General features: G+C 41.2%; 1 protein-coding gene across 5 annotated transcripts in view; it reads right to left on the bottom strand.

Annotated features, from left to right (window-relative positions):
* Window positions 1–21,275, bottom strand: part of grik5 (glutamate receptor, ionotropic, kainate 5) — a 245,682-nt gene that overhangs the window by 95,303 nt on the left and 129,104 nt on the right. For all 5 annotated transcript variants that reach the window (XM_088326779.1, XM_088326775.1, XM_088326778.1 and 2 more), the window contains 2 exons: window positions 15,159–15,323; window positions 8,383–8,547 (listed from right to left, as the gene is read on the bottom strand). In XM_088326779.1, the coding sequence (XP_088182905.1) occupies window positions 8,383–8,547; window positions 15,159–15,273 (280 nt within the window). In that variant the 5' untranslated portion in view covers window positions 15,274–15,323. The remainder of the gene's footprint in view (window positions 1–8,382; window positions 8,548–15,158; window positions 15,324–21,275) is intronic.

Genomic DNA, 21,275 nt, shown 5'->3' with positions numbered 1-21,275 from the left:
CGCGGCGCTTATTACACAGCATCGCATCGGATACACGAGGAACGTTATATGTGGGAGCAATCAATTTCTCATTTGCTCTCACCGATAACCTTAAATAAATACTTCAGCTGTTATGAGAGAATTTGGAGGAAATATATTTGGAAAATAAACAATGTCATCATAAAAATGGATGTCTCTGAATAAATGTGGATTCCTCATAAAAACTTCAACCCTAATGAATGGCTTCTTCTTCAATGTTTGCCGGAATAAATCGGGGACATTTTCGAGTCATAAGATGAATGAGAGACAAAATGTTTCCCTCTAAATAAGTATCCTGAGTCATGATTACTCATTAATTCCACCTGTGCCCGCTCATTAGGCGTCGGCCGCTGTGGGCTACCTGATTGGTTCCCAATCCTTTTTTAAGCCCAGTCTGGTCACTCTCCGGTTGTCAGTCCGTCTGCGAACCTCTGTTGTTACAAGGCAAGCCTTTTTGACCCTGACTCCCGCCTGTCCCGTTTTTGCACCTGTTTTTCCACCTGTCTGTCCCCGATCTCCCCGTTTGTCTCCGGCTACAACCTGTTTTGATCCCGACCACGTCTGTTCTCCCGTCCCCGGCTTACAACCCGTTTTTGATCCCGACCACATCTGCTCTTCTGTTCTGGCTTACGACCCGTTTCTGACCCTGACCACGTTTTTGCTCTCCTGTCCCGGCTCGGCCGGTTTTTCCGTCCCTGACACTGCCATCACCCGCTACGGAAGATCCACAATTGCGAGAGCGACTTGCTTCCCGCGTCTAGCGAGCACCTGATTGCGGGCGCTGCCCTTCCTCTCTCTATCTCAATAAACTTGTGAGAAACGTTACGTGATTGGGTCTCTCCTTTGACATCCTGCACTTCACCCCAAATATAAATTCCTACCACAAGGGTGGAAAATGTTCCTCAGTTTACACTGAAAAAATAAGACAAAATGTGTATACAAAGTAGAATAACCAGTGGTACTGTAACCCCATTTTAACACTACTGCAGTCAAATTATACATTCCTTTCTACAGATTGTAAAATGTAAACGGAACCTCATGCCTGTCATCCTGTAGGTTTTTGCCGTACAAAGTACGTTTATTATGCATCTCAAGACGTGTACGACGTACAAGAAAATCTGCACGGAAAAACGCAAAATTGTCAACTATGGGTACCCTCCGGTATACAACAACTATCACGAAACGACACATCAATCAAGTCAAACGAGTTCGCCGCGGTAGCCTCTATCTCGGTATCGTTTTTTTTCGTTGCTTGACATGAATGAGGTTTGTTTTTAAAAAAAGTTCAAAAAACAAGTAGCTTGGACGTTCACTGTAGCAGGAAAAAATACATGCAAATATAATTGAGTAGAATAATACATTTTCTTATTCAAATTGTTCATTCATTTTCATTAAATTATTGTTGGTAATATACTGATTAAAGGGATAACCACAAACCTGTCTTTTTTCATTTTCTCCTTTTATACTTCCTTTTTTTCTTGACTTCTTTATAACATAACATAATAATTCGTAATATGCATCAAAGCAAGTAAGCCGTTTGAGAGCCGGCTCTCTTTAATAAGTTGAGCTGAAAAAGCCGGTTCTCTAAACTTCACAACATCAAACAGCTCGCTTCAATTGCAACGGAAAAAAACGATACTGAGATAGAGGATACCGCGGCGAACTCGTTTGACTTGATTGATTTGCCGTTTTGTGATGGTCGGTGTATACCGGATGGTACCCATCATTAACAAATTTCCATTTTTCCGTACAGATTTTCTCGTACGTCGTACACGTCTTAAAATGCAAAACCGTACAGGTTGACAGGCATGATGATCTCATATTTTTTCTACTGTTTTCCTTCACGACGGGTCCTAAGGCTGAAGTGATTCTAAAGGAAAAAGCATGAATATTGATAACAATGGAAAAGAAGCCTGTGATTGTCAAAAAAATACGAAGAAAGCATCCACATGGCTACCCTTCGCTAGAATGCACGCATATAACCAAAACACAATTGTTCAAAAAGGGAATCAAAAATCAGTTTCATTTTTAACAAAAGTGAAGACATCTTGAACTCGTTCGGACCTCTCAGAAGGTCAGCAATGTTGTGTACAGTACACTACCCGTATACTCGTATGTGTGTATTTCAGACACTCGTAGCTGTAAGATGACAAGCTCTGTGATCCAAAGACCCCACCAAAAAAAAAAAAAAATTCGCTTCGGGCAAACAGTCTTGTCAGAGTCTCCTGCCCGTCGGTCAAGGACACGCAAACAACCAAAACACATTCGCCTCGTCGTGCACGATTCGACATTTTGCCAGCGGCGGGGTCGGAGACCTGCGCTATCAGAACCCGAGCGAGGGGAGGTTCGAACCCGAGCCGCCTCCTCGCTTTGCGATGAAACAGCGTTTTGTCGAGCGCCGTGGTTGTTACTGCGGGTCTTGCTTTTAATGAGGCCGTCTCGGCGGGTCATCGGCCGTCTCGGTCGGACACGTTAAGTCAACGGCGTGAGCTCGTAAAAAAGAAAATAATAATAATGTTGAGCTTTTAATGCCCGGGGGGTTATTTCTGTTTTTTTTTTATAAAGAAAGAAAAAGGCTCGATCGTAGTAAAGAAAGCGCTAATGAGAGAGATATTTCTCAATGTATTCCGAGATTTAGTTTGGGGATCCAATTAACGAGTTCCCAAAAACGTATCGGAATTAGTCATGCATCAAAAGTTAGATATGTGATGAAGCAAGAACAAATAGACGAATCTAACTAATTTCATGGGTCAAATTGCTTCCTTGTGAGTTTTCCTCTCAAATTATAAATGTTTTAGTCGTGGTCTTAAAACATTGTACGATTATATAACTAAGCTATTGAAAGAAATAAGACAAGACAAATAAGATCCTTATCAGTCTATTTCATTGATGACATTTTTTAAAACTTTTGTTTTGTGAATGGTATCAATTTGTTATCGAGATATAGAAAGATACAAGACATGACGGGACAAAAAAATATTTTCTTCATTCTTAATCATTTCAGTTTGTTTGATTGATATTTTCCGTCCAAGAGGCGGGATTTTAATCTAGCGTCACTACCCCTTTAAAAAAAGATGGCGACCAGAGTTGGCGCTCTTTTCTTCCTTGACTCCCCGCACGACAACCGCACAGACCGCGTCAGCCTGCATTGCGGCTTTCCATTGGCACACAGGGCATAGGCTAGAACACCGCAGCGCATGATGGAGGACAACTCAAGACGCGACTTCTAAGGTGACGGTTTAAAGGTAACATCATACTGTTGGTTCTTGGGGAAAGTATCAGCGGAATTTTTCCAAACAAATGAATATCCCCGAAATGATTAGCAATTTTCAATAAAATGCATTGTTTTGTAATCGAACTCCTGAAAGGAAAAATATAAATAAGACAACACTTTTTTCGTATCGTATTTACTCAGTTTAATTTTTGATATATTTGGTTGTCTGTTTTTTTGTTATATTTCTTTTTTTTTTAGGAATTGTATTATTTTGTAATCGGGCTATCGAAAGAAAAGAAACAAGACAAAAAAAATGTTTTCTTCCTGATGGTGAGTCAGTTTCATTGATTACCTTTTTGATCTTTGTTATTTTTTTTCATCAACTTTTTAGTTGTGTTTTATCAATTTTCTTATTTTTTATTCAAGCTATCAAGAGAAATGAGGCAAAACGAGACGAATAAGACTTGCCTTCTTAGATTTCATTCTGATCCTTTTTGCCCGTTTCATTTATGACATTTTTGGTTGTTGTTGGTTGTTATTTTTTATCAAACTTTTTGGGCATTTTTCATCATTTGTATTATTTTGGGATTATTTTCAATAGAGCCGATTTCTAACGGCGACAGGTAAAATATATTAATTGTACACGGTAATATCTTGCTGCACGCAGTATCGCTGCTTCGCAGATTTTTCTCGTGCAATCTTATTATAACAGTCGCCCAGCCCCTCTTCTGCCTGTGGCTGCCTGTGTCTCAAAAAGTGTTGCGTTTTAAGTTTTACTTTAACAGCTTGAAGCATCTTTATTCTGCTTCATTCACGAAGTATTTCCATCACGATGCATGAAAAATGACTTTTTGATCCAGTGTAATAACATGCTTTGAAAAACATCACACTGCTATATTCATGACACATTTTGAGTGAAGCCTTATAAAAACACAAACACTCCCTGGATGCGTACAATTGATAAATATTACTAAATCTTTGGATTTCAATTTTTAAGACTTTTGAAAATTGGATTTAAGACATTTTAATTCCAATGAAGGCCTTATTTTGCGACTTTTCAAGGATCCGCTGGAACCCTCGTATACACTCATAAATACGGAAAATAAGGCAAATGTATTTCTTTCTTATTGTGCGACCCGGTACCAAACTACCCACAACTCTGTACCGGTCCACGGCCGTGTCTGCTGACCACTGCATTACAATATAGCAGCAAGATTATTTTCAAAATTAGAATTTGACCTATTATTGCCAAATCCTTTGCAGCCTGGTCAACCTGGAAGAGGGATTACCTCACGTGCGATCCCTTCTCAAGGTTTCTTCATTCTGCTCATGTTGAGGTTTTTGAGTTTTTCCTTCATGTAGGTTTTAGATCAAGTGATGGCGTCATGCTAGTCTGTGGTTTGCAATAAAATGTGGTCTGTGCAGCCCTTTGAGACTCTTTGTGATTAAGGGCGTCACAAATAAACATGACTTGACTTGACCTGTTCCTTGTGTTGACTGGTGTGAGACAGGGGTGTGTGATGTCAGCTTAGCTGTGTAATGTGTACATGCATGGTGAGGTGAGAGAAGTGAACTCAAGAGTATTTGGCTGAGGTGTAGAGATGATGGATACCAGTTGAATGGAATGGCAGGTAAGTCAGTTGTTGTTTGCAGATGACACAGCGCTTGTGGCTGATTTTGAAGAAACATTGAGAAGGTTGGTAATGGAGTTTGGAGTGTGTGATAGGCGTAAGTTATGTGTGAATGTTGGGAAGAGTAAGGTGATGAAGTGTTCACGTGATGGAGTGGGCATGGTGTTAGAAATAAGGTTGCATGGACGGGTGCTGGAAGAAGTTAAAAGCTTTAGGTACTTGGGTTGTGATGTGGTTGCAGTTGGTGGAATGGAGTGCGAGGTATTGCACAAAGTGAATCAAGGAAGCAAGGTTTTGGGTGCTCTGAAGGGAGTAAAGAGCAACAAGAGTATGAGTATGGATGTTAATAGGGGACTGTACGACAGTGTGATTGTGCCGACTGTGATGTATGGTGCAGAGACTTGGAGCCTAAACGCAGATTTGAGAAAAAAAAAATGTTTTTGAGATGAAGTGTTTGAGGAGTATGTTAGGAGTGACAAGATTGGATAGATTAAGAAATGAAATTGTGAGAGACAGAACTGGAGTAGTAGTGGAACTGAGCAAGCGTGTGGATAAGAGAGTGTGGTTTGGACACATGGAGAGGATGGATGAGGAGCGAATGTTGAGGAGGATCTAAAGAGTAGAAGTAAACAGAAGGAGACCAGGAGGAAGGTCGCGATTTATGTGGATGGATGATGTTATGAGTGCACTGCAGGAAAGAGGTCTAAATATAGAGAAAGCTAGAGCTCTTGTTGGTAATGGGAATGAGTGGAGAGGTGTTGTAAAAGAATAGTGGGATGTTTAGACGCATTCTATGGGATGGACAGGGCACCTATATGATGCGGCAATGGTAAACCTGTGTAAGCTGTAGGACAGGTGCAGTTGAACAGAAGAGTGTGTTGTGTCACCCTGATCCGAGTGACTTGGCCGCATTCTTGTGTCCCGTTTCATCTGGAGGGACGAAAGCATGACCAACTTGGGTACCGAGGTGCTTAACTTGTTTGGGTGTTTGGGCATTTGGGTTGGCCATGGTCCCAAAAAAATTGTGTGCGTTTTTTCCTACTTTTTCCCTTTTTTAATTTTCTTTGTTGTTGGTCTTCCTGTCGGTCACCCCTCTTGAGGGATATCACCAGGGTAGATAGATAGATACAGAATTTTTTGTAAAAAAAAAAAATTATATATATATATATTACAAGTATTCACAGCGCTTCTTTTTTTCCACATTTTGTTATGTTACAGCCTCATTCCAAATTGTGTTAATTTATTCTCTTATCTCAAAATTTTACACAAAATACTCCATTATGACAATGTGAAAAAGTTTTTTTTTTACTTTTTTTGAATTGATTTTAAAATAGAATACTAAGAAATCACAATTAGTATTCACAGCCTTGAAATGAAACGAAATTAAATGATCTGCATTTATATAGCGCTTTTCAAGTCAATGACTTCCCAAAGCACTTTACAGCGTGCTTCACATTTCCCAATAGCGGCCGTGATCTGTGCAGCCATGTAAGGCACTAACCTGCTTATTGGGGGTTTTGGGGGGTTCAGTGTCTTACCCAAGGACACTTCGACATGTAACACGGATAAGCCGGGATTCGAACTGGGATCGCTCTACCTCCTGAGCTACTGCCGCCCCATTTGTCACTCCTAACATACTCCTAAAACACTTCATCTCAAAGTCCTCTTGCCTTTGCCATGAAGCTCAAAATTGAGCTCAGGTGCATCTTTTTTCCACTGATCATCCGTGAGATCTTTCTGCAGCTTAATTGGAGTCCACCTGCAGTAAATTCAGTTGATTGGACATGATTTGGAAAGGCACACACCTGTCTATATAAGGTGCCACAGTTGAGTGTGCATGTCAGAGCACAAACACCAAGCATGAAGTCAAAAGTACTGTCCGTAGACCTGCGAGACAGGATTGTCTTGAGGCACAAATCTGGGGAAGGATACAGAAAAATGCCTGCTGCTTTGAAGGTCCCAATGAGCACAGTGGCCTCCATTATTCGTAAATGGAAGACATTTGGAACCACCAGGACTCTTCCTAGAGCTGGCCGGCCTTCTAAACTGAGGGATCGGGGAAGAAGGGCCTTAGTCAGGGAGGTGACCAAGAACCCGATGGTCACTCTGTCAGAGCTCCAGCATTCCTCTGTGGAGAGAAGAGAGCCTTCCAGAAGGACAACCATCTCTGCAGCAATCCATCAATCAGGCCTGTATGGTAGAGTGGCCAGACGAAAGCCACTCTTTAGTAAAAGGAACATGGAAGCCCGTCTGGAATTTGCCAAAAAGCACCTGAATGACTCTCAGACCATGAGAAAGAAAATTCTCTGGTCTGATGAGACAAAGATTGAACTCTTTGGTGTAAATGCCAGGCGCCATGTTTGGAGGAAACCAGGCAACGCTCATCACCAGGCCAATACCATCCCTACAGTGAAGCATGGTGGTGGCAGCATCATGCTGTGGGGATGTTTTTCAGCAGCAGGAACTGGCAGACTAGTCAGGATAGAAGGAAAAATGAATGCAGCAATATATAGAGATATCCTGGATGAAAACCTGCTCCAGAGCGCTCTTGACCTCAGGCTGGGGCGAAGGTTCATTTTTCAGCAGGACAACGAAAAGATTGGCTTCAGAACCACTCCGTGAATGTCCTGGAGTGGCCCAGCCAGAGTCCATACGTGAATCCGAACGAACATCTCTGGAGAGATCTGAAAATGGCTGTGCACAAACGTCTCCCATCCAACCTGATTGAGCTGGAGACTTATTGCAAAGAAGAATGGGCAAAACTGCCTAAGGATAGGTGTGCTAAACTTGTGGGATCATATTCAAAAAGACTTGAAGCTGTATTTACTGCCAAAAGTGGATCAACAAAGTATTAAGCAAAGGCTGTGAATACTTATGTAAATGTGATTTCTTAGTTTTCTATTTTTAATCAATTCAAAAAAAATAAAAAATAAAACGTTTTCACATTGTCATAATGGAGTATTTTGTGTAGAATTTTGAGATAAGAGATTACATTAATACAATTTGGAATGAGGCTGTAACATAACAAAATGTGGAAAAAGTGAAGCGCTGTGAATACTTGTAATATATATATATATAATTTTTTTTTCTATCTACCCTGGTGATATCCCTCAAGAGGGGTGACCGACAGGAAGACCAACAACAAAGAAAATTAAAAATGGGGAAAAAGTAGGAAAAAACACACACTTTCCGGATGCACTGTGTGTGTGTATATAGATATGTTAAGTAGATTACTTTTTTTTGTTAAATATATAATTAACCCTGTAATTATGGTTTTTAATTTTCGTTTTGATGTATAATGGATTCTTTGATCATTTGAAAAAATAAATAAATTGTTCTACTGCACGGGTTTTGACTATTAAGGGTTATTTTTGCAAAGCAACCCTACATACACCCTATCTTTTCATTGTTTTTTTTAATTTTATATAGATCCAATTTCTAACCCTAACAGGCAATAATAGACATTTATTTAAAGTCCATTTTGTTTATATTCTGCACGTGTTATTGGGAAAGACTCACTGGTGTCGGTGGTGTCGTACTGGGAGTCCTTCTGCAGCTCGTAGATGTCCACCTCCACTCGAGCCCGAGCCGGACTCTCCATCAGGCTGTTGATGTTTTCCCTGGCTAGCGATAGCGCCAGACGCTCGCCGCGACCACACACGGACTGGTCGTCCAAAATGGCGGCTGGACAAAGAGACAGAATCTCCTTTTAGATTGTTTTAATTATTCATTCAGAAAAATGAACACTAAACAGAAAAGATCAGGGGTGTCACACTCATTTTCATCCGCGGCCACATCAGCGGAATGGCTGTCTTTCTAAGGGTGATGTAACTTATAAATCCAACTCTTCTTTAATGTAAAAAACTTTGAATTCATTACTTATTTGAGTCACAAAATTAGATATAGTTACGCATGTTATTAACCATATGTAACATTTTATGCACCGGATTGTAAGGCCCACCCCCAAAAATACATGTTTTTGTCATATTTATTTCCGATATAAGACACACTGGACTATAAGGCGCATGAAACTAAAACTGCAGAAAGAGCCACTATATTTTTCGCTGACAAAAATCACAAAACATTGCATGCAACGGGAATAAAACCTGGGTTGCGGCTGCGAGAACCCTGGAACCTAACCACTAAAACACTAATGATCTAGATGACATAAGAAAAGGCATTCAATTGGATCTCATTATCACAAGATTTCTTCTCAAGGTGCCAGAAAGAAATGTTAGAGAATGGAAAAAAACAGAAAGTCTTCCCAAAATAAATGCAAAAAAAGCACAACAAGGGAAACAACTCTTTAGTGTATCTGTTGATGAAACAGATTTTGCGTTTGTCAAGTCAAGTCAAGTCATCTTTATTTGTATAGCCCTAAATCACGAAGAGTCTCAAAGGGCTTCACAGATTGTTACACTATATTACACAAACTATTTTCAACCGACAAGAGGAGTAGGTTATTCGTATGCAATGGAGTAGAAGTGAGTTTTAAGTTTAGATTTAAACATTTCCACTGAGGTTGCAGATCGTTTGTGTATATCTTTCGGGATGACTTTGTTTTCTCCAATCCCTAACAATAATTTCTGACCCCGAGATTAAAAATAGTGTAATAATGAGATAAAACTAAATGCTTTTCTATGCGTTAGTGCTCTCGCCGCCGCAACCCAGGTTCAGATCCTGTTGTATACAATTTTCTGCGATTTTGGTCAGCGATGTTTTTCCATTGATCAATCGTTGCACAAATGAGGTGGGATTTTTTAAATTTAATTCATTTTATTTGGTCGCCTTGGGGAAATTCATATTCACAGATTGAACCTGGTGAGGTAAACTCAGTGCTTTCGCAGCAGAGCATGCGCCAAATGACCTATTTAAGCAACTGGTATTCCCAGGCGGTCTCCCATCTGAGTAATAACCTGCTTCAAATTTCTGGGCCAATTTGGTGTTTGTAGGGTCGCCTTATAGTCCAGAAGACAAAATAATCGTTTTGGACATGGAAATGGGTATTGTGAGAAAAGTAGTTTTTGGTCAAAGCTGTCTTGAGCCATTTATTCATAGACGCTCGAACATTTTAAGTCCTCGCAAGCCACATAAAAGTAGGTGGTGGGACAATTTGGCCTGCGGGCCATGAGTTTGACACATGTGAAATAGATTGAAATTGAGACCCTCATATTTTGTTGAGGGCAGCACGGCGGCGCAGTGGTGAGCGCGTGTGCGGCACAGTTCTAAGGTCTTGGGAACCTCCTGTGTGGGTTCAAATCCAGCTACCGGACTTCCTGTGTGGAGTTTGTATGTTCTCCCCGTGCTTGCGTGGGTTTCAGGTGGATTGGCCAGTACAAATTGTCCCTAGGTGTGAACGAGTGAGCGAGTTGTCTGTCCCTGTGTGCCCTGCGACTGGCTGGCAACCAGTTCAGGGTGTCCCCTGCCCACTGCCCGATGATTGCTGGGATGGGGTCCAGCACCCCCGCGACCCTACTGAGGATAAGCGGTGCAGCTAATGAGATGAGATGAGATATTTTGTTGATAATATAGTTACAGGTGCAGAATTGAATGATCTTGCTTACTAAAGTATTGCCTGAAAGATGAAATTGTATTGAAACTTTCACAAAAAAAAATGTCTTATTGAATCAGCAAATGAGGAAAAAATAAAGAAAACATGTTTTTACATTTGTAAATTCAGCTGATGTTTTAATTTTCCTATTCATAATTAGATGGAAACATAGGTCAATATTTACATTATGAGAAATATGGAGAAACAGCCAAAATATGGCACATTGTGAAATTTAATATTCAATGATAATGCTATTGCTTTTTATCACGGCATTACCTTGATAAAATACAGGCTGACACCTCCCACAATTGCTATCCCTTCATTCAGTTCAGAATCGTGTTGGAAGTACGATACAATACATTTTTACTGTATCTATTCAGTTCACAAGGTTTGCAGTGACGCTAAAGAAAGAAGTAAAAACATGATAACTCTGTAAAGAAAGTTTATGATTATCAAGAATAATAAGAAGGAACAGATACCTACCTTCCTCCTTGCTAATGAATATGACCTTAACAAATTGACAATCAGGACTATTATTTGAAAAAAAACAGGGCAATTTAGCAAGGATAATTACAATATTCGCAAATGGAGATTTAAAAATAAGTCGTTGCAATCACTGTAGCCTCTACATCCGCCCACCGCTCCATTCGACCAGCTCAATTCACGTCTCAACAAAGTGTCAGTTTTCCTTTACAAGTATATTCATTTATGATTTTATTTTATCATACACATGTATATCACACATAAGTAGTACCTTCTGGTTTTTGAATGTATTTATCAGGGGTACCGGTGGTTTGAAAGGCATTAGCTAATTAGCATAGGTTTTAACCCCTCGCTATCCAGCAATTATCCTTTGCAATCCAGACCTTAGAACAATTTAACATTATATTTCCAAAGGGTTTACTGTACTTTCCACCCAATTTATTTCATGTTCTTTTAAATTAATACTCAAAAAAAACAAACAAGCAATTATAAACATCTCTCTTTCAAATAGTGAAATAAATAAACAGGGAAGTCATCAAGTAATTATGAACCCATTTAGTCCATTCATAATTACAATATCTTGGTTTTCCGCACCGATCCATTCTCCCCCGACCGTATTAAGCCCCGAAATAGCGCCGCAGACCCTCCTGTATCGTGTTTGCCCTGACATTTTACAAGTGTGATTATGCCGAAGCGCTTTTAAAGAGCGGCCGGTGTGTTATTAATGCGGATTCGGACCGAGGACCCGTCGCGTTTCTCCTCTGTAACGAGACTATAAGCGCAAAAGTGAGGCCTGGTCTTGTAAGCGGACCTTGTGAAAGCTTATTTAGGATCCCGTGATGACCAATCAAGATGCTGATTGGCTCTGTTTGCCTGTCATGTTTATTTTACAGACTTGGAGTAGATCCGGTAAATGTACACCTTTTTAATGGCCGAATTAAAGCACTTTTAAAGACTTTTAAAGCCAGTTTTCCAATTTCTCCAGTACTTTTAAAAGAAAAAAATCAGGTGTGAATCCTGTATTTTGCAGGGCCACAAATGCATCTGTGTGCAAATATCAAGGTATATGATTTTTAGATCTCGAGTAAAACTCAAATATATTTGTGCATCTGAACAACGTGTGTAAATATTTTGGAGACGAATCTCCCCATATAAGTGTTGGGTACAAATGTAGCTTACATTTTCATTTGGAGGAAGTTCCTCCCATTACAATTTACCACTGATAAAATCCTACCTTATTTTTTTGCATGGCCCATAATTAATGTTCTAAATTAATACGTAATCCTTGCACTTATACACATTTCATAGTGTCATGTTGGGGTGTAGCATGCAGCTACTCTCTTGGACGCCACCCGAAGGGGGTAATGACGCTTCATAGGACAATGCCATACAAACTAATAACAGTCACCGTTGACCGCGAAAGAAGAAGAAATACAATGGCAAAGCCAAGCCACCCAAGAGCAGTGTCGGTGTCATTTTTAAGAAGACTTGTAGAGAAAATTTGGCAACAATTTGAAGAATTTACAAGCACTTGACCATAAATCCAAGCACTTTTCAATCCTTGAAAATGTGACCTTTTTTCACCAAGCTGCTTGGCAATTGCTCCGTAGCCCTTTCCAGCTTTCTGGAGGTGTACAATTTTGTCTCTGGTGTCTTTGGACAGCTCTTTGGTTTCGCCTTGCTACAAGTTAAAGTCTTACTGATTTGATAGGGTGGACGGGTGTCTTTATGCAGCTAACAACACAACAAACAGGTGCATCTGATTCAGGATGATATATGGAGTGCAGGTGGACTTCTAATGGACGGACTAACAAGTCTTCCGGGGTCAGAATTCCAAATGATAAACAGGTGTTCAATTACTTATTTTTCAACGGTATCACACCGGAAAATTGTTTAAAAAAATCATGCTTTGTGATTTCTAGATTTTTCTTTTTAGTTTATCTCTCCTACAGTTGACATGCACCTATGATGAAAATGTCAGAACCCTTCATGATTTCTCAGTGGGAGAAATAGCAAAATAGCAGGGTGTTCAAATTGTCATGATTACTGATTCGGGGTACCTGCGGCTGCCCCATTGGCGCCAACAGCCCTGAGCGCTGATTGGTTCCTGACTCCTTTTAAACCCACGGCTTCCAAGACGAAGCTGTCAGACCGTCCTGCGAACCTACGCTTTTGCTAGGCAAGCTCTGTACCTTCCAACAATCTCCTGCCCTGTTTTCTCCTGCCTGTTACCTGTTGCTGACCTGTTTCTGGACCCGTTTCTGCCCTGCTTTTCCGTCCCGGCCATTGACCTGTTTTGCCCTGTTTCGTGCCTGATACTAGTTGCCGACCTTTTTTCTGGACTCGTTACCGCCCATGCTCCCCCGTCCTAGCTATCGACCAGCTTTCCTGCCGCCCACGACTATCCTCGCTCGACACGGAAGTGCCACTTCCGCGTTCCTGCCATCAGCTACCCGTGTCCTACGATCATCGGATCGTGGAAGCAAGTACTGCTTTCTTTCTCAATAAAACTGAGTAAAACGAACGCTATTGGGTCCTGGCTCCGTTTCTGGCTTGTGACACAAATATTTTCTTCACTGTACACATTTAAAATAAAGACACAATGCTGTAAGAGAATGTTTTTACGGGCCAGAAGCTGCCATAAATTTGATCCCGGGCACAAATCCACTCACTATCTTTTCATCAAAGCGTGAAGCCGAATGATTTTATAAAACGATAAAAAAAAAGAACCATGCCGGTTTAGCCTTTTATTTATTTTCTCGGCTAATTTATTGGTCATTTAATGCTAGCAGATTGTTATCTTTGCAGGAAACATTCTGATTTGAAATACTGACAGCAGACGATGCTTTGTAGATGGAAGTCAAAGGTGAAAAAAATAGCGCGCCATTTTTTTGCCACTTGAGCGCCACATTTTACTGTAATTGCTCTGCCGGGGCCCAGTTATGCACTCTTTCAAACAAAAATAACGCAATGTGGGTGCAGATTTGAGGTCAGAAACTCTAAGATTTGTTTTTGCAATCAACCATGCATCCATCAAGGATGTTTTTTTAATCCACTGCTTGTTAAAATCGATATTAATCAAATTAGTAGTGGATGGTAGCTGAATTCAAACTCTAGCACATTGCAACAATATATTCTGAGATTTTTGCTAAGAGAAAATCTTGCTCATATTCTTTCATAAAAATGGCATCAACAAACAACATAAAAATGAATAAAATTATCAGACCATATAACAAGTTATTGGAACTTTAAACTGGACCATACTTAGACTAATCTTGCACTACAGTCACTTTCAACTGTGTTTTATCTTATTTTTACCTTATTGTCTTAACTCATCTTGAGTTCATCTTGTATTTTGATCTTTTTAATAAGCGTAATATTCCTTTATCTATACATGTATATAGTTTCTTAGGTTTATTCCGCTGGCAACTGTGTGGACAGCAAAGTAAGAATTTGATCTCCTGCTGAAATAAGAATTTGTGACGGGAAAATTTAGGTGGGAATCATTTAAAATAAAAAGAGAAAGAGGGGGAGAGAGAAAGAGCAAGAGAGAGGGGGGGGTGAAAAAGGAAGGTTTGAGAGTCAAAATAGTCGAGTGACAGAGAGGGAGGGGTGTCTCCGAGTTAATAGATGTGAAAGAATGGTGAAGTGAGAGAAAGAAAGAGTGGGGGAGGAAAAAATAAAACAAGGGGAAGATAAGACAGAGTAAATGATGGAGTGAGACGGAGGACAGTGCAGGTAACAGAGACAGAGAGAGGGGGGAATCAAACACAGGTAAAGTGTTTCCCATTAAAATTTCAGATTCAGGGTTCGTTAACCTTTTTCATGGCCAAATTCAAGCACTTTTTAAGAACTTTCAAAGACAATTTCCAATTCCTTCAGTCCACGACATCTTGGTCTCCTCACCTGTCCCCTCGGGTGGGACACATTGAGAGGGGGGTGGGGGGTATAATGCGTCACATAACAACGTCATACAAACTAATGCCAGCTGCCGTTAGTTACGAGGGGAAGAAAAATGCAATGGCAAAACGAAGCCACCAGGTGTATCGGCTTCATTTTTTTAGCAGACTCGATTTTTGTTACTTCATTTAATGTGTTGTCTATCGAGTCAGACAGCCGGGAAACGTGGCAACAGATTCAGGCATTTACCAGCACTTCATCCAAAACTCAAGCACTTTTCAAACTTTGAAAAATGGACATTAAAATTCAAACATTTTCAAGGATTTCGAGCACCTGTATGAATCCTGTAAAGCGAACTCACCCATTCGTACGGCAGAGAGCACAGGAGTCTGAGCTAGCAAGCGCGGCGGCATGTCAGCTAACAGGAAGAAGGACAGCAAGTGTATTGACAGCAGCAGTGCTGGCAGAGCCGGCATCTTCTACTGCTCCTCATGGAGAAAGGTCTGCTGGTTGCCTGTTCCACCACCTGCAGGAACGGAGTACACAGTACACCTCAATAGAAAGAAGGACTCATTCATCTCCTCAAATGAACATTTTAAAATGAAATCGGTTGAAAAAAATGACACTTTTTAAATTTAGACCGTGGACATTTCGTCTTTTATAAGCACACATATTACTAGATGGTGACATGCACAGGTGCAGGTTAACAGCTCTCTGTCATCAACGCAGTCCAAAAAATCATCGGCTGCTCTCTTCTCAGTCCAGAGGACATACCCGGCTTGCAATACTACAGCAGAGCAAAAATGTTTGCAGACTTCTCTACCCCCCTGGCCACTACCTTTTTTATTGCTACAAATCCCTTACAACAAGGAGTTACTGTTTCTTCCCAGGGCCATTACCACCATAAACAAGCACACATGACCACATGTGAAAATGTTTCCGGTATCTATTATCCCCAATTTCACATTGCTGCGATTGTAGGAAAGAAATGCACAATTTTGTCAAGCGCATTGGCTTTCTTTTGCCGATCTGCCCACAAAAAAGTCCATTTTCCCCAGTTGACTATTAGTACAAGCAGGGGCCGGCAGAGTACTGTTTTGTCGTTATTGTATTTCTGCCCAAAATGAACTGCACTCATGTAGTCTCAATCTGTAATTCTCGATTGCATATGGCTGTGATGATTCCTGCATATGCAAGCAGAAACCAGAGGAAGGCACTTTTGTCAGAAGGAGGGAGATTCTGACCCTGTTGTAGCCACAATTCATTATCCTCGGTCGGCTATTTCTGCAAGCGGAGACCAGCAGAACTAAATTTTGTCGGGATGAAAAAAAAAGAAATAGACAGTTGTGACGCGATCCATTACCCCAAATAGATTTTTGCTAAGACTAGGGTTTGTCAGAGTGCTCTTTTCCCGATTTGGGCTATTTCATACATGCCAATGCGGCTTGCCTAAAATAAAATGCAATCCATTATCCTGGTCGACTATTCCTGAAGGTAAGGGCTGGCGTATCACATCTTTTTTTCCGGTTCGGGTCACTTAAGTGTGCTATTGAGGCCTGCCTAAAATTAACGGCACTGTTTTGGCCGCGATCCCTTATTCCCAGTGTGAGAGCGGGGATTGAGGAAAAAAAATAAAACCATGCTTGGCTGCCCTTTATACTGTCCTTCATATCTTACTTGAAGAGCACTTGTACGGCTGTAATCCATTATCCCCGGTTGACTATGGCTTTTAGCGAGGGCCTGAGCAAGCGCATTTGTGTCATGCGTGGTGGCTAATTTTTCCGTGCAGCTAAATTCTATCATCCATGGTTGACTATTGCTGTGAGCTGGGGCAGGCAGAAAGCATGATGGGAAAAAAGGGAGAGGGGATACTTTGTGGATTTTCTCAAATGGGGATGGGTTTTACGACCCGTTAATCGTTAACAATGAGGGATTGCAGTAATAAATATGATGTTGCTTTCATGTAAAGATTAAAATTTATTTTGGGGGAAAGGCAATTAATATATCCGGAATATCCGATTTCAATGATCATTTTATTTATTTTACTCTAAATTTTAAGATTTTTTTCATAATTTACAGTTTTCTTAGTCATAAACTAGTATTTTTTCTTGTTAGTGTAGCATGTATGTGGTGAAAGTAAGAAAAGGCCTATTTTGACGTGGATGATGTGAAGTTGAAACAAAAGAGGAAAAAGTAAAAGGAGATTAATCTTTCACATGTAATAAAATAGTTGAGAACTACAGAGTAAAAAAAACCTATTTCTAATCATGAAATAATTTGAAGACCTGGAACATACAAAACATGCCCTCATGTAGGTTTTAGATCAGGAGGTGGTGTAATATGACAGTGACTATCCACGTTTTATATTGCTTTCAAATCGCAGAGTAAACAACCTTACTTTATTTATTTTGTTCCAATATTCATTCTTAATCAACACGGTTGTCCTTTCCCTGCACATTATGCAATAATTGCTGCCCTGTTTTTGGTTTTATTTTCTTTTTACTCCACACTTTCCTTCCCCGGATGAGTCACATGTCAAAGCAGTGTCGGGAAAAAAACAGCAAGCGCGTGTTCGCAAACGCGGCGCTAACGCTAATAGCCGCGCACCATACTGTGCAGATGGCGCCGGTGGCCTCATTACGCTTTGGCCCGCTCAAAGCGAAGGGCGGACGTTCCCGGGCACCCCCCGCCATCTGCACGCCATCGGAAAAAACACGCCGCGGCGGGAGTTTTCTTTGGAGCGCGTGTCGCGTGCATACGTGTCAACAAACTCGGGATGACTGCAACGTTAAGTGGACAAGTTTTGTCACGTTTGCGTCGCTCCGCCGATGATTAGGCCCGGACGAACTCTGCCGGTTCGTCGATTAATCGTCGGTTGCGCCAAGGAATTGAGCGACTCATGTCGATCGGCACTACGACTTTTTTCATTTGATCCGACTTCAATTTGTCAGCTGTCGTAATCTGGTTGGAAATGCAGTGCTGCCGAATACTAATAATATTCTATAGTTTATAGCAAATGACAAAAAATGCATTTGTATCCCCTTCAACTATCTAAATGCCAGACGACTTTCGCAAATTTGGAGATCTGGCGCCAGCCAATTTTTGCCATTTTTGAAAGCCTGCAGAAATTTTTTGTAGAATGCTTGAACCCTTGTCTTTGATTAGATAAAAGTCAAAGTCAGCTTTGGAAAATAAAAAACACTATGCTGGGACACATTACACTAAGACACACATGTAGACAGTACGACAGATAGACATTGCACACATAATCATAATATGCATAACGGTACCTTGTAAACAAAAAGTTCTGAGTTGTGCAAAAAATTCAGAGGTGTAAAGCAAATGTAAATTATTGCACAATGAGGAAGGTTAGATTATTTTGGTCCCAAAGTGTTAAAATAAAGAGATGTCGTTTCCAGGAGGCAGTGGGTGTGAAAATTTAAAAGGAAAAGAAAAAGAGTCAGGCTCTAGGGTGGAGCGGGCAATGGGAAGAGAGTGGGTTCAGCATCCTGACAGCCTGGTGGATGAAGCTGTCCAGCAGTCTGCTGGTCCTGGCCTGCAGGTTCTGCAGTCTCCTGCCTGATGGCAGCAAGCTGAAGAAGCTGCGGGCTGGTTGGGTGGGGACTCTCTTAATGTAAAGCCTTTGCTGGTGAGGCGAGTGGTGTACAGGTCCTAAAGGGATGGGAGAGAGGCACCGATGATCTTTTCCGCAACCGGAGAGTCTTCTTGCAAAAACTCAGGGAGGCTCTGCACCACACAGTGATGCCGTAGGTCAGGGTGCTCTCAGTGGTGCCTACGGAGTAAGTAGAGGCAGTGATGTGGAATTTTAGGTCCAGGAGAGGTCCTCGGTGATGTGCACACCTAGAAACTTAGTACTGGTCACCCTCTTGACCACAGCACTGTTGATGGTCAGGGGTGCGTGCTGAGGGCGTGTTCTCCTGAAGTCCACAACAATCACCTTAAGGAAGAGATTGTTGTGGTCACACCACAAGGCCAGGCGGCTCACTTCGCTCCTGTAGTCATTGTTGATGAGACCGCCCACAGTCGTGTCATCAGCACGTTTGACGAGGATGTTTGAGCTGTGCAGGGGTGTGCAGTCGTGGGTCAGCAGGGTGAAGAGAAGGGGGCTTAGCATACATCTTGGGGGGGCCCCGTGTTTGATATGGTGGTGCTGGATGTGTTTCTGCTGACCCGAACTGTCTGAGGTCTCCTGGTCAGGAAGTCCAGAAGCAGGATGCACATTGAGGTGTTGATCTCCAACTGTTATATTTTATTGATGAGTTGCTAAGCGATGATTGTATTGAATGCTGAACTGAAGTCTACGGACAGCATTCAACAACACAAAACGTATGTTTGTAACTTTTACGGTTGTTAGGTCAAAAACAGTTGAAAATTGCTAAATTTCTTGAAAATACTAATTTAAAAAAAAACTGAAAACAATGTATTTTATGAAAGGACGCATTTTAAGCAGAACTTTGCTTTGCTTTTGTAATTGTGATACTTCATGTATCTAAACAATGCAGAATAAAATACTTGCAAAATAAAATGTTATGGCAAGAAGACTCAACCCATGCATGAACTTAGGATGAACGATGACGGAACTTTTGGTTAGCATCGCAACCGCGTTCCTGCAAACACGCACCAAACGTCAGCCCTCCCTGACCAGATAATGACACTGGGGCTTTTTTTTTTTTAAAGGAAACAGCTCTGTTGAAAAGTTAACTTGTCCATGTCTCACAACTCTCACCCTGCTGCTTACTACGCCTCTTCGCCATAAGGGGCAGCCTACACACACTCATTCGCAAGGTACAGGAAGCAGCACTCAGAGGTTCCTTCCTTCCTTGATTTGTAGACCTGATAAAACACGATCATGCCATCTAATAATGATTAAACATACGGAAATCATTCCCAGAAGCCTGATACTTACCAAACCCATTATAATGTTTTTTTAAAAATAAAACAAACAAAAAAAACACACTTAAGGACAATGGGTCTGAAAAAGTATACGTTATGACATAAAATGAGTGAAAAAGCGGGTTACAAAATAAATGAAAGACATCATAGACATCATAGCCAGTCTTTCGTTTTTGCTCACTGCAGGCAGAATCAAATGCCAGGGCGGACGACACACAGAACCCCCTATTATGATAGCAATTGTTGGCAAGACATGGCGCTGAATTGGAAAATTAAATCTCTCCTTTTCTTCGTTTGACTCCACCCGGTGACGATGCTGTCCCCAAAAGACAAAAAACCCAAACTAAACGAGGGATGGCCAGTTTTTTTTTCCCTCCCGGGAAAATGTGTGGATTCGTTGGACGATTAGAAATCTCGGTGATCATAGTGGTGAGCTTCCCCAGACCAGTAATCCAACAAAGATCTGATTCATCATAGAGGTTCAGATCAAGGTTACGGTAAAGATTGGATTATTCCTTTGATCTTGACTGTGGACTCGTAGAAACCAGCGATACTCATAGATTTGGAATTCCTAGAATTGGAAAAGGGGATTGGGTTTTCTTTGCTTATTTGGTGATTTTTCTTATTTTTCCTTCAAATTGTTATTGAAATTGGATGTGTATTTTGTGATTAAGGGCTATGAACATCAAAGCGGCGCTGCCACGAGCGGCTGCCTTTTCCAGCAGCTGCCCTGTTGTTTTATTGTCTGCTCCTATCTTCGGTGTTTTTTCTTACCGTTTTGACAACTACACTATGGATTACTTCTATCCTATGGACATGGGTTTTAACGCACAAGAAATGCGTTTATTCAAGGAATTCCAACTCCTTGCCCTGAAGATTTCTCGTGCCGGCGAAATGAAGGGGCCTATGGTGGAGGAAAAGCCGGAGCTAGCGAAGCGGCTAGCGGCGTTATAAGTCTTCGGTACCATCCGTAATCATGGTAAATGCGAACTCACGACCAAATAAGATCATCGAGTGCTGGTGGAAAACATCGAAGCGCACAGGGAGCGCAGTTGCTGTGTTTTGCGGAAACGTGGCTCACGTTTAGCATTCCGGACGCTAACGTGTAGCCACCCGGAGCTACCCGGAGCAATCCGGCTTCAACGCCGCTAAACAGAGACACGAAAACCGGGGAGAATCGGAGAGGAGGCGGACTTGCTAACACGAGGTGGTGTATCCCTGGATTTTCACAAAGAAAAGTTTTCCATCTGCCGCAGGGATGTCGAAATTTTGGACTGGCGTGACGTCATCCACTTCGCTACAAGCACCCCTAGGGCATCATGTTCATCTGTTAATAAACAACAGGGTAGACTGCTGGAAGTGTGAATTTCCCTACGGGGATGAATAAAGTATCTATCTATACAAATAAAAATGACTTGACTTGACTATTTGGATGTGATTTTAATGTCTGACACAAAAACAGAGAAGGTTGATTCTAAAATCCCATTGGTGGGCATCAAAATACATTTTGTGACTAAACATAGGTTTATTAACTGAAATTAGAGTAGATTTTAACTAAAATAGC

The sequence above is a fragment of the Urocampus carinirostris genome, chromosome 2 (assembly GCF_059441175.1).
Source record: "Urocampus carinirostris isolate Australia breed hairy pipefish chromosome 2, RoL_Ucar_1.0, whole genome shotgun sequence".
Taxonomy (NCBI): Eukaryota; Metazoa; Chordata; class Actinopteri; order Syngnathiformes; family Syngnathidae; genus Urocampus; species Urocampus carinirostris.
The sequence above is the reverse complement of the archived record's forward strand: the minus strand, read 5'-3'. Positions and strand labels throughout refer to the sequence as shown.